Source organism: Astatotilapia calliptera, chromosome 5, assembly GCF_964374335.1.
Source record: "Astatotilapia calliptera chromosome 5, fAstCal68.1, whole genome shotgun sequence".
Classification (NCBI taxonomy): Eukaryota; Metazoa; Chordata; class Actinopteri; order Cichliformes; family Cichlidae; genus Astatotilapia; species Astatotilapia calliptera.
The window spans coordinates 38,346,394-38,360,942 of NC_137426.1; the positions used below are offsets into that span (position 1 = coordinate 38,346,394).

At 41.4% G+C, this 14,549-nt stretch overlaps 1 protein-coding gene across 3 annotated transcripts in view; it reads left to right on the top strand.

The window, feature by feature from the left end:
- The window catches only part of fhit (fragile histidine triad diadenosine triphosphatase), a 146,871-nt gene that overhangs the window by 52,476 nt on the left and 79,846 nt on the right, over positions 1 to 14,549 (top strand). For all 3 annotated transcript variants that reach the window (XM_080301452.1, XM_080301451.1, XM_026169196.2), the window contains one exon: positions 11,600 to 11,724. In XM_080301452.1, the coding sequence (XP_080157578.1) occupies positions 11,619 to 11,724 (106 nt within the window). In that variant the 5' untranslated portion in view covers positions 11,600 to 11,618. The remainder of the gene's footprint in view (positions 1 to 11,599; positions 11,725 to 14,549) is intronic.

The following is a 14,549-nucleotide window of genomic DNA, read 5'->3' on the forward strand; positions in this document are numbered from 1 at the left end:
TCTTTCAAACCATCTGTCCTCTCTGTCCAAAATGTGAACATTGGCATCCTCGAAGGCCTGAAGGAAAAAAGAAGGAACACACACATGTAAAGGAAGCACTCAAAACGTGCGGCTATCCTAAATGGGCGTTCTTAAAGTCAGCAAAGAGGCAGAGAAAAGAAGACCAGACACCAGCGAGGGAGGATAAGAAGGACAGGCGCAACAACATTGTCATCCCCTATGTAGCCGGTGTATCAGAAAAACGCAGGAGAGTTTTCTCCAAGCATGACATCCCAGTGTATTTCAGACCCAGCAACACGCTCAGACAAAAACTGGTTCACCCGAAAGACAAAACCCCAAAACACAAACTTAACAATGTGGTGTATGCTGTACAGTGCAGCGAGGAATGCCCAGACCTCTACATTGGAGAGACCAAACAGCCACTTCACAAGCGCATGGCACAACACAGAAGAGCCACCTCCACAGGACAAGACTCAGCAGTCCATCTGCATCTAAAGGTCAAAGGACACTCTTTCGAGGATGCCAATGTTCACATTTTGGACAGAGAGGACAGATGGTTTGAAAGAGGAGTGAAAGAAGCCATCTATGTCCACTGTGAGCGACCATCTTTGAACAGAGGCGGGGGTTTACGACACCAACTCTCCGCCATCTGTAATCCAGTTTTGAGATCCCTTCCCAGACGCCTTAACGCCCACTCACATCCTGGGCCATCTGACCTCAGGAATGATAAGGTGGGGCCAGGTTTCACAATGAACTCACCCGAAACTCTGGCTGATTGGGACCCACACCCAGTTTCCCACCTTGGCTCAGGCAATTAGAGGATCATCAGGGGGTCCTTTTGTCCCTCTGTGGGGGGAAACTCCCACTAGGTTTATATCTGGGACTCTCCACCATTTGACCTTAGAACTGAAGAAGCTTCTCGGATGAGAGGTGAAACGTCTTCAAGCAACTTAAAGAAGTCCAGACGCTTTTCTTTGCAAGCTCCTTTGACCATTGTATATATAACTTAAAAACAACAACTTCAGATTGTTTTCTTTGTTTTAATACAATCAACATAAAAATAAAGCTAGAGCCTGTGGACGGTATGTTCAAAATAGTACAGGCACAACATAGCTATTAATCATAAAACATCTCAAGTTATTTGAAAATTCTGAGGACAAAGAACACACAAGCACACAGTGCCTCAGTGATTCACAGAACTGTTTCACAGATCACAGAACTACATCAGAGTGTCACTTCGCAGGCAGCAATGTAGATAAAAATAATGAAATGCTGTTCCCCAAACAAGTACAAGAACCACTTCCGTGAATAAATAGGAGGATGACCATTTTTCTTGGAACACTCTGCACTCTGCATCCACTTTTCTCTTTTTTGACAGAGACATATTGGGGCAATGAGGGTGCCAAAGCACATCAGGTTTAAATTTCACAGGCAAAACAAAGTAGCTCACAATTGCTATTGCGCCATCCAATGGACACAATTTGAACAGCAGTTTCTTTATTGAAAAATTGCTGCTCATTTTTATACTTTACAAAATCATCTCACGGGCCGGATTAAACCTGCTTGCGGGCCTGATCTGGCCCGCTGACCGTACGTTTGACACCCCTGCTCTAATGTCTGTGTCTCAGTCTCACGGCCCATGTTACCTCTACTTGCGGCCGCATAATGACCAGACAAAATATTTTTAAAAAATTATTATTCAAAAAATGGTCAAAGGAGCTTGCAAAGACAAGCATCTGGACTTCTTTAAGTTGCTTGAAAACGTTTCACCTCTCATCCGAGAAGCTTCTTCAGTTCTAAGGTCAAATGGTGGAGAGTCCCAGATATAAACCTAGTGGGAGTTTCCCCCCACAGAGGGACAAAAGGACCCCCTGATGATCCTCTAATCGCCTGAGCCAAGGTGTGAAACTGGGTGTGGGTCCCAATCAGCTAGAGTTTCGGGTGAGTTCATTGTGAAACCTGGCCCCACCTTATCATGCGAATTCCTGAGGTCAGATGGCCCAGGATGTGAGTGGGCGTTAAGGCGTCTGGGAAGGGAACTCAAAACTGGATTATAGATGGCAGAGAGTTGGTGTCGTAAACCCCCGCCTCTGTTCAAAGATGGTCGCTCACAGTGGACATAGATGCTTCTTTCACTCCTCTTTCAAACCATCTGTCCTCTCTGTCCAAAATGTGAACATTGGCATCCTCGAAAGAGTGACCTTTATACTTAAGATGCAGATGGAATGAATGAATGAATGAATGAATGAATGCTTTATTGGCCATATGCAGGTTGCCCCACAGAGGAATAGGACCCCCCCCCCCCCCCCCCGACTTACACACACAACAACAAGACAACACAAGGGAATACAGTCGGAGACCGGCAGCGTTGGGAGAATAACACTGAAAAAATTACACAACATTGGGAAAAGTACAAGAGGAAAAAAAGAGACCTCTTCACACGCTGGGCAACCTATGGGAGGACAGCATGAGAACAGGAAACAAAAAAACTCCTCTGCACAGAGAGCACATTAATGTCCACATCACAACATCAGAGCACATGACAAGCCACAGGGGATGGATAGGGGGGTGGGGGGTGATTCGAAGGAACACAGCAGTCGTCCTGCACCATGCTATCATTTCAGCGCGGCACGCAGACCCGCTGCCTTCCCCCGCAGGAACAAGCATCGAAGGCGTTTGGAAGGGAGGGGGATGAGTGCGTGCTTATCAGTGTAAGTGTATGTGTGTGCGTGTCCATAGTTCAGCTGAGACAGTGTCCTTCGCTGTATCAGGCTAAGTAAACAGTCCTCCAGCCGATCCAGGTGTCCTTCATGGGATGGGAAGAATAGTCATCACACAGTCGTTATCAGGGAGTTGTTTTGGTGGGCTCCAGCCTTGGGCCTAGCAGCTGGCGCCGTGGTGTCCAAATGTTGAATATTGTTGATTTCTCCTTTATGCGAGCAGCGAATTTAGCACTCTGACACTGGGGCCTCGATTTCCCGTTGGAGCGCTGCGAGCCTCCCCATGATGGTATCAAGCTTCTGTTCCGTGGTGTTGTCATTCTTTTGGTTCTGAGACCCCACAGCTGCAGTGAGCCGTTCTGCGATGTTATCCAACTTTCGCTCAAGGGTGTTATTGTGAGCAGGCCCCTCTCTGATGTATCCCATCATACGCTCAATGGTGTTAGTTTGAGTCTTCACGGCAGCTGTAAGCGTCTCCAAGGTGTTAACCATGCTGCGTTCGGTGTGGGAGGCCGCGCCTCGTCCCATCGCTTCAATTCCAGCGGTCAGCTTAGGGGGAGTTTGAACAGCTGGTTCCGCTCTCTTATTTCTCCGATAAGTCAGGGCCAAGCCAGCTCCGATCAGCAAGAACCCTGTTATCATGGCAAGAACCCTGTTATCATGGTTCCGAATAGACTGCTGAGTCTTGTCTTCCCTGGTGAACTTGATGTTTTTATCCACAGCGTTAATGTGCGCAGTGAAGGATTCCACTTCTTGTGTCTTGATTTTGACCCAGGTGTCGTCCACATATCTGTACCAGTGGCTGGGTACTCTTACTTTAAAAGAGCCAAGAGCCTTCCTTTCCACTTCCTCCATGTAAAGGTTGGCTACAATAGGTGACACGGGGGAGCCCATGGCACAGCCATGTTTTTGTCTGTAGAAGCCTTCGTTGTATTTGAAGTATGTAGTGGTGAGGCAGAGGTCTAACAGTGTGCAGATCTGATCGGGTGTGAAGTTGGTCCTGTCCTCCAAGGAGCTGTCTTCTTGTAGTCGTTTTCTGACAGTCTCCACGGCCTCCGTGGTGGGTATGCAGGTGAAGAGAGAGACTACATCAAAGGACACCATGGTTTCATCTGGATCCAGGGTAAGTTTCTGGACCTTGTCGGTGAAGTCGGTGGTGTTCCCCATGAGAGGAGCAAGGATGGTAGCAAGGTGTTTAGCAATGTTATAAGTGGCTGAGTTTATGCTACTGACTATGGGTCTGAGTGGGACAGCTTCCTTGTGGATTTTAGGAAGTCCATAGATGCAGGGTATGGCATCCCCTGGGTAAAGGCGGTGATATGTGAGGCGGTCAATGATTTTGTCCTTTTCAAAGTCTTGAAGGCAAGCTATAACTTTCTTTTTGTAGCTGCTTGTGGGGTCTCGCTTTAAGGCTTCGTAGGTATTGTTGTCACTGAGGAGAGTAGTGATCTTTGTGTGGTAATCTGTAGTGTTTAGGACCACGGTGCATCTTCCCTTATCAGCTGGTAAAACAGTGATGTTGTGGTCTTTGCTCAGGGAAGCGACGGCCTTCTTTTCCTGTATTGTGAGGTTGGATGGAGGGACTTTGGCACTGGAGAGTGTGGCTGAGACTTTCATCCTGATTTGCTCTGCTTCTGACGGTGATAATTTATTAATCCGTATGGCAGATTCTGTGGCTGTGATGAGGTCCACTATGGGCAACTGTTGCGGGGAAATGGCAAAATTGAGTCCTTTGGCTAATACTCTCTTTTCAGGTTCAGTGAGAATCCTGTCTGAAAAGTTCTTAACCCATTTCTCCTGACTGTCTTCAGGTGTGTTTTCTTCTCCGGGTTGTGTAGATTCAGAATGAGGAGTGTGTGTTTTTGAAAGCAAGGTGTGAAATTTCCTGCGTTGTCTTTCTTTTCCTTTAGAGTGTTGGGCCCGCTATTCAAAAAATGATTTAATATGAAGGCAATAGGCAGAGTGTTACAGGCATCACCCTAAAGAATGTAGCCTGGTGGGCAGTGTAGTCTGTGCTGCAGGGCGAATGGACTGCCATACCTGTTATGTGTCTGTGAGCGAGGGAGGGAGAAACTCGACTGTACGCTGTGTTCATGTTTTCCTCTGAAACAATAAGCTCCATTGGAGCAGCCTTTCAACGCCTCTCTCTGTCTCTCGCTAGCAAAGTGACCCAGACAACAAAGTAAAGCTAGTTTTCGACGTATTAGCCAGAGGTCCCTTTACTACGGTTCGGAGCCGCGGACCTGTTTTATATACGCGCGCTGAATAGTTTTCTACACGAGATCGCTGCAAAAAGTGCAGCCTTACCTAATGTCCACCTACTGTTACTCATTATATTAAGATTTAAACATCTGGTTGGTGTTGGTGTGGAGAGTAACCTTCAGTAATAGTAATAAATCACAGCAATAGGACATTCATGTAGTTGTAAACAGCATGATAATATATTAAGTAATTCAAAGATTCAGAATACGTTACTCTCATTGAGTAACATAACAGAATATGTTACAAAATACATTTTGGAGCATGTAATCTGTAATCTGTAGTGGAATACATTTTAAAAGTAACCTTCCCAACACTGGTTATATACATGGATGGTAAAGACAGCATAACCCTTTCTTGGCTAAATAAGAGAGCATTGCAATGATTTCCATCTAACTGTCTTGGTTTGACTATCATTATGAGTTGAGAGAATTTCACAAGGACTAGATATTCGTTATCGCAGGTCCTTCCTCCCAGCAGCCGTTAGACTTTGTAACCATCACTGCTCACAACAAACACAATAAATCGTTTACATCCCTGCTGGCATTTGCACAGTTTTTCCATTTTCTTTAAAAGTATGTTGTTGTTGTTTTAAGCACAAATATACAGCACATTTATTACATTGAAAAAATTATCTGATTATGCTATTTTTAATAACTGTACAGTCTCTTACTTCTTGTTTTTAATTTAATATTCTTCACTTTTTTTGCATGCTCCATCTGCCTGTCACTTTACTGCCGGAACACCTGAATTTCCCCAGTGAGGGACAATAAAGGATATTTCTATTCTATTCTAGTCTTTGTATTACCACTTACTCCATTAGCGATCTACTTATCCTTTTGTCAACATGTAATTTTGGTCTGAAGATGTGATAAGTGTGCCTGACAGATATATTGTTCACTTATCTCCAATCAGAAAATTGAATCTAAATAAGATTCTCTTTTCACGACCTTTTTTCCTATTTGTGCCGAGTATGATGTAGGGGACTGCACAGTGAAAGTCTTGTCATAGATGTTCTTTAATTAAATGAAAGTCTCTTTTCTTACCCAGATTATGCATTAGCAGGTTGCTTCATCACTGACAGCAGGGCTCCCCTCCTGCTTTGCTAAGATTTTTATGAAAGAGTTTAGGTGGGTGTAGTAGAAAGGACCGGCAGCACACAGTGTCACCAGTACATGCATGTCTTTATTTACAATGCATTGATTTATTATATGTATGTGTATATATATATGTGTGTGTATATATATATATATATATATATATATATGTGTGTGTGTATATATATGTGTGTGTATATATATATATATATATATATATATATATATATATATATATATATTAGGGGTGCAACGATACACAAAATTCACGGTTCGGTTCGGTTCGATACTTTGGTGTCACGGTTCGATATTTTTTCGATACAAAAAAAATGTTCATGCCTTTTTAATTTGTCATTTATTAAAATTATAAATATATATTTTAACTCAAAAGTACAGTTTTTAAATTTAACCCTAACCCTTGTGCTTGGTTTTTATTTTGACAGCGAATGCGCACCTGCGGACCACTTATGTGCAGCCCTGGTTATATAGCTCGTCATATTGCAGCAACAGAAATTCTTTTGTCCATGAAACCATAAAGCTGCACTTTCTTTTTGCCTTATAGTCTGATTTGTCATAACTTCTCCGTTTTGTGGTAAGCTTTTCTTTGGCTGTCACTTCTTCACCCCGACCTGTCTTATTTGGCTCAGCAGAACTAAAATATATATACTGCTACTTTTACACACGGACTCACATAAGCTCAGCGATTCTCTGCGCGATCAACCTCTCACATGTTTAAGCTTGCTGCGGGAGATTTCACTTGTCATGTTTGCATAGTAAGCTAACGATTAATAAGACGATGTCAGAGGAATTGGTGCACAAATTATCATCACTCACAGATCAGTGCTGTCGCTCTCTATACACAGTTCGCGCGATTGCAAAGTGAAAGCAAAAAAACAAGCGCAAATTCAAACGCGATTTCAATATGTCACATATTGACAGTGGCTCACCGATGCCAATGACATAATTACCCAGCTACATTTCTGAAAGAATGCAAAAGCATTGACATATATTTTTCCTACAATAGCCCGACGGGCAGGGAAGAGATAGATTTTGGTAGCCCGACTGAAAAAAATCGCTAGCCCCAGGACGTCGGGCTAGCGATTTTGCGAGCCCTGTATCTGATTGAGGAATCACTCATCTTTGGAAAAGAGAGTTTATTACAGAGAAATGTCTCTTTCCAAAATAAAAGCTATACTATCCGTTTCTTCTGGGCTATATTCTCAGCAGCATAAGGAGAATCATGTGCTAACAGCTGTCTAAATGACTCGGCTAAAGTTAGTAGCATGCTTGTTGTTTTTGTCTTTGCACTAGGATGATGTCGGCGTAAATGTGCAGTCATATTCGTTGTGTTCCCACTAGTGCTTTCAGGTTAATCTCGTTGAAATGACCTTAACGCCACAACACGGCAAATCTCCGTTAACGAGCTACCGCCGATCGCCCCGTGCATGGGGCTAGACGGCCAACACGTTAACGAGCTAACTGCGCTAACACACTAGTTCACACCAATGTAATTAAGCATTGCGTGGCACATCCAACATACTGTTTTACTTTAGTCCATGACTCGCTTACCTTCAGGGTCATACGTCACATGAAAACCAAAATAATTCCAAACGCCAGATCTGAATGAGAGTGGGGGAGGTCCATGTTAAAAGGAGAGCTTAACTTCTGTCTCGCTAGCTTGCCCTGCGCTCTTCCTTCTGACTATGCCAGAGGTGGGACCAAGTCATTGTTTTGCAAGTCTCAAGTAAGTCTCAAGTCTTTATCCTCAAGTCTCAAGTCAAGTCTCAAGTAATGTCAGGCAAGTCAGAGTCGAGTCTCAAGTCACTGGTGTAAAAGTCCGAGTCAAGTCACAAGTCTGAAACTTTGAATTTCAAGTCCTTTCGAGTCTTTAAAAAAAAAAAAAAGAAAAAAGTATGTTGCAGTTATGCTAAATGTAAATATTAGACCATGTAATTTTTAAATCTGTGTTTTTCTCAACACATGACAAAATAGTGAACTTAGAAAATATACACAAATTGTGAAATTGCACCTCTTTAAAATGCAGCTCAATTAAACCTAGCTCCAAGAATAATTTTCACCGACAGTTCTGAGATAAGCTGCATGTTATTCTTGGATGCGGTTGTAGGACCGGTGTTGTGCCAAAAAGTGATTGTCTGCCAAAAACTGATTTCCGGTATTTGCCAAAAAGCGATTGCTCATATTTAAAGTGCTATAAGTAACTTGTTGGGCTATAATATGTTAAACATATGTCAAATGCATCCCTTATGGATGACATAAAGTCATCTTGAGCCACAAACAACATTCGTGTAGCAAGATACAAGCCGCAATCAGTTTTTGGCAGCGACTTTTATATAACCTTTATTTATGCAGTAAAAAAAATCTCATTAACATTAAAAATGTATTTTGTAAGAGTAAGTTGGCCAAGAGCACAGCAGAAATGGCAGCAAATATTACAATAGTTCTGTAAAAAGATTTTAAGTGGGGATAAAGGACCGGATTGGTTATAATGTAAGTACAAGTTGTAAAGATACTTAAAAAACAGATAATTTTTTAATTCTTTATGTAACCCCTTTGTATCCCCTGTTCACCGAAGTCTATTTACGAACATACGTAAAGATATTACACATAAAAAATACACAGAAACACTGGAAATCACTTTTTGGCAGACAATCACTTTTTGGCACAACACCGGCTTTAAAATCGCATGACAAAAATATCATATACATTAAAAAAACTGCATCACCAACGTAGCCTGGACAACATTTGCTAGTTAGATGAAGTCAGCTATCTCATCGTAGCATATTTATATGCATATTTATAATTATACGCTTCTTGGAGTGAGTGCATACACTCGTGAAGTTTAGTAACTTCCGGTCACTGCAACAAGCCCAGGTACAGTTTACCGACAGATGGGTGCAGGACCTTGAAATGCACCGTGTAGAAAGTAAAGACCATCGTACGTATCATAAGTTTACCAGTCTCACAAATCGTCGTCATAAATACACAATCGTTAACCGTTTATTAATATAACCTTTGAGCTTAACGGTAATTAATTAGTAGTAGAAATAATTTCTGGTACGCGTTACAGAAATGTAGCAGTGACAATAATATTGTATGCTGTAATCGCACTGGACAATTAGTGATACAAAAAACCTGTTTTATTCTGTGAATAAAAGTATATGTTTTTGTCAATGTACCATAATAACAGAAGCGAAACGCAATATTGTGTCAGGACAATTCACTATTTATGCACAATAAATAAAGGAGCATAGCGCGACCATTTCTGTTCAGCGCCAGACTTGCTTGTAACCTATATCACCAATTATGTTATGAAAATGACGCATTAACTACAACAGCAGACTGACCTTTGTGTAAATGCTTGGAGCAGACTAACCTGTGAGCTGGAGTGTTCTGGGACGTTATATTTGATCTTTGAATGGCTGCAATCCAGTCGCGTCTTTGTTACTTCGGAAACATGGCTCGAACAATTTCTCTTCAACGACGTAATCCGATAACAACCGATCTCTTTACCCGTCGGCTTCCCGTGGCTGTCATGCGACCGGCTATTGCAGTTAATAATACAACGGCTTCTTGACATTTTTGTGTTTCTTTTTATCGCTGTGTGACTGATTTCAATTGAAAGCCTGCGTGCGCTAGTACCGCTTGCCACGAGTTCCCAGAATCCTTTGCGGTTCTACCCGTGAATGACGTCACATTTTCAATCTCTATATAATATGCATGTTAAATTTTATATTTGGGGTAAAATATCAAGTCTTTTCAAGTAAACCGGTTCAAGTCCAATTCAAGTCCCAAGTCATTGGTGTAAAAGTCCAAGTCAAGTCACAAGTCTTAGAACATTTTTTCAAGTCAAGTCTAAAGTCATAAAATTAATGACTCGAGTCTGACTCGAGTCCAAGTCATGTGACTCGAGTCCACACCTCTGGACTATGCTGTCTGTGTTGAGCGCTCAGTGGATCTGCGCTCGACAGTGCAGCCTAGGCGGAGTAGTCGAACGCAGATTCACTGAGCGCTCAACACAGACAGCATCGTCAGAAGGAAAGTTGATAAAATAAATTACAAATATTGTATTGTTCGATACATATGCGTACCGAACCGAAAGCACTGTATCGAACGGTTCAATATCGATACGAATATCGTTGCACCCCTAATATATATATATATATACACACACACACACATATATATATATATATATATATATATATATATATATATATATATATGTGTGTGTGTGTATATATATATATATGATAGATTCCTTGCTATTACTGCCCCTAGTATGAATTTCAGAAGTGGACCATTGGGATTGGTAAGGAAATACACATCTTGTAGAAAAATGCAGCCAGTTCATTTAAATAATGGTCATCAGTGTATCAGGAGCAAATAAGTGGGTGAAAACAAACCAATGAAACTTGCTAACCAAAGTAATAAGGGTTAATAATGCATATTATTATTTGTGTCTTCCTGTGCTGAAACAGAAAGGAAATTCAGATCAGTGAACAGCAGCTGAGGGATCACTGACCTCCCAACAATACAACAGATGCTCTTATATCAGGATTAGTGTGTGGATCAATGTGTAAATTGGAGTGATCTTTGGATCAATCCAACAACACAGGAGGAACGCATTATTTATTCAAAGGAGGGCTGATTTATTATAAATTATTCCACTAAAAAAAAAAAAGAATATAAACTGAATTCTAAGTGTTACCGTTGACATGTTGCAGAACATATACTTACTGTCAGATCCTGAACCACACATGCATTAATGAATGCATGTGCCACCTTAAACGTACACATCAGGCTGCTCCAGCATATTTAAGTCATTATTACATATTGTGGGATTCAGAAATTGATTGAACACATTATGCATGTCTCCGAGTTAATATCAGTATATTAATGGACATTTTCACTGGTATGTAACAATATTAGACAGCATAAAAAGAAAGTGGCTTTGTGTGTGTGCTCTGTTCAAAAAAGAACATGAGTCACCATGAAACCTATTCTGGCTGTTTGTAATAAACAATAAAAAGACGTATCTTTCACTGCCTACAATTCTCCACTTTAACTTCAGTTAAGTTCAGCTCTGTTTTATCAGACTAGCAGTATTAATGAGGACCAGAAATATATGGAGCTCAGCTCTGAACGTGCACTCAGAGAATAGCTAAGCCGAGGTTTGGCCCTGTGTGTACACTACCACAACTACACAACTACCACATCTGGAGCAAACAAAGTTAAACTTAGCGGTAAATCTTATGCCACAGTACATCCCACTTATCATTAATCAACAAATACTCAAATACCTACAAATCAACACACAAAATAGAACCAAACAAAATGTGAGAAAATTACAGCTGGAAAATTGCCTTTCAGTTACAAAGCAGACTCTGGTAGAGCCCACAAAAAGAGGGCTCTGCCTGGGACAGACCATAAATACAGCCAGTGAACAGAAGCTTTGTTTAGTGTGATGTTACTGACAACCTGCTGCACCTGCATTTCTTCCAGGCCTGGCAGTCAGTGACACATGGCGACTCTACGCTTCGGACAGCATCTCATCAAGCTCTCGGCTGTGTTCCTGCAGACTGAGCTGTCCTTCGCACTGGTCAACAGGAAGCCTGTGGTGCCCGGACGTATCTTTTCATTACTTACAGGTTAGAGGTGTTTAGCTTTGTGTGCTGCAGTGCGGGTTTGTTTCTTAGCACCTTTCAGAGCCTTCTTTCCCTGGGGCTGTCCACACACTTTGTTGTGTTAGCTTTATTAGAGCGATGGACAAAGACACTGTTTTTTCTTTTTCTTCTGTGAAAAAGGTGCCTTTACGGCTTGCACCACAACATTAATGAAAATGATTTTAATCCAGACAACTGGCACTCCTCATGTAAAGTTTTAAAATTTTACTTAATTACAGTAACAAAGTATTTTTCAAAGTATTTGTACTTTGCTCCTTCCCACCTCTGAGTATGACACCAGTATGCATGTCTGAAACATCCACACAAGTCTCTTTAAGCATGTCCCTGTCTGTAGAGTCGTAACATTCCTGCAGAGCACAGATTGTTACTTTCCTGGGACTGCGAACCAGTGCTTTGAGTTTTGTACTATCATTGATCTCTAATTTCATCAAACGTTTTCACAGCTGGTCTCTTGATTTTGGTTTGCAGTACAGAGGTAACTCGCTATAACGTGGTTCACCTTTCGCAGCCTCGCTGTTTTGTGGATTTATTTTTTTTGTGCAATTTTGCATGCTTTTGTTTGTTTGTTTGTTTTTTACAGCGCATTGTGTTCTGCGTCCTGATTGGCTGTGGAGCATTGTCAATCAATCTCCTCCATGCCGTGTCTCTTGTACAGTACAGGGTGCGTTCAGGTTGTCAAATTTACATAAATCTGTGATTGCTAGCAGTGTGATTCTGAAGTGCTGTACTGTATGTTTGTAAGTTTTCTCCCCAACAAACAACAATGTTGACGAATCGTTTTGCACTGTCTAAGGCAACCGTGGGGCCCTTTGGTTTCTATAATACTGGACTACAAAAACTTTACGGTTTGAACTTTGAGAGTTTAAACCTGCGACAGACTGGCGACCTGTCCAGGGTGTACCCCGCCTCTCGCCCTATGACAGCTGGGATAGGCTCCAGCGCCCCCCGCGACCCTGAAAAGGATAAGCGGAAGTGAACGGATGGATGGATGGAGTTTAAACAAGAGAGAAAAATTTGAAAATGTTCCTGCCTGTCTGAGAAAAGTGTATAAAGTCTGTAGTGACGGGTTTTACAGCCTTAAAACATCTATAATAATTGTAAAAAAACGCTGTCATCAGTGCCTGCCCTTGGGTCGGGGCAGTTAAAAAGCATGGTTCCATGACAGTTACTACTGAGTACCAATCCTGTAAATCGTTGCATTTTACATTTTCTAATTTATCTCAATGAAGAATTTGGCCACTTTCAGACTAGCCTCACTAATCTGAAATTCTGAAAGTAGAAATTCTGGAATAAGAACAATATTTTGTATTTGTTCACTTAAAACTGGATCATAAATGAATTTTTACATTTTGCCTGAGTTGTCAGTAGCTGTTCAGCTCATCACCTTGCACGGTGATGAGCAGAAGGTACTTGAAAGTACATCAGGTGGAAATGGCTATCGTACATGAAGCCTCTGGGCATCTCCAACTTTCAGTTGATGCTTTGAATTAGCGTGTTAGCATTCTATCTTTAATTGCTGACTTCCTGTTCATTAGCTGTCAGTAGCAGATGCACTTCTGAGTGCTTTCACCAAATATTTATAAATGAATGGATATGAAACCTATTTCGATTCAGTATAGAAACCTGTAAAAAATAAACATGCGTATTCTCTTCTTTCCTGTCCTTATGAGACAAACATGGTGGTGTTGGTCTGCAGAATCTGATAATATAAAACTGTGTGTAAGGGTTTGTACACTAGTATTGTAAAACTGAACATAGTCACTCATCAATGCCGAAAGTATGCTATTTAATTTCTGTCTTAGCATGAAAGAAACAGCAAAGACACAAGGAGTAGAGATAGAGAAGGTAGATGAGTTACCTACCCAGGGTTGACCTACCAAAGCCACAGACACAAGAGCACAAGAGAGGTGAGGAAACATGGAGACGGGTCTTAGGGGTGATCTGTGACAGAAGGATAGCAGCAAGAGAGAAAGGAAAGGTTTACAAGATGGCAGTGAGAGCTGCTGTCGTGTATGGTTTGTATGTATCGATTTCCTGATTCGAATCGATTTTAGTTTGAATAATGCGATATTAATCCAATTTTTAAATATAAATGTTACTCAGAATATTATGACATATAGATTTGATAATTTCATAATATATAGCTATCTATGGATGGTTCCACACAAACTTAATTCATTATTTAACAATACAGGAAACCAGCATGTAAAGGTTGTAATTTCACTGGTGGAAGATGAGTCACAGTAGACTGACAAAGAAATATTAATGGACCAAAGGACAAAACACAGAGAAATGGACACAGTAACAGGAAGAGATAAACACAGAGACAAGAACTAAAGACAGGAACTTGACAAGACAGAGAACACAGAACGCCACATTGACAGACGACACAGAGACATGACAACGGGGACTTGAGTAGAGAGACTGAAGGTAAAAAAAACGTGGAGAGACTCATGACAGGACACGGAGGTGAGAGTAGGACAGAGTGGACACAAATGGGAACTAACACCAAAAGGAACAAAGAACTAAAGATAATTAATTCAGAAAAACATAAATGATTTCCTACTTTCAAAGAAAGTCCTGAACAGAAATGCAAAATGTTGGAATCAAAGACCCAAGGTCACTGTTAGCACTCCGTGCCAGATTGTCCTGAGGAGTCGTGAAAACAGGATGGCTAGTAGATGGTGAGGAGAAAGTATAGTCTTAGGACTATGAAGCCCCTGGTTCATGTGTCTAATTGTAGCGGCGCTACCTTACGTGTTCGTGTC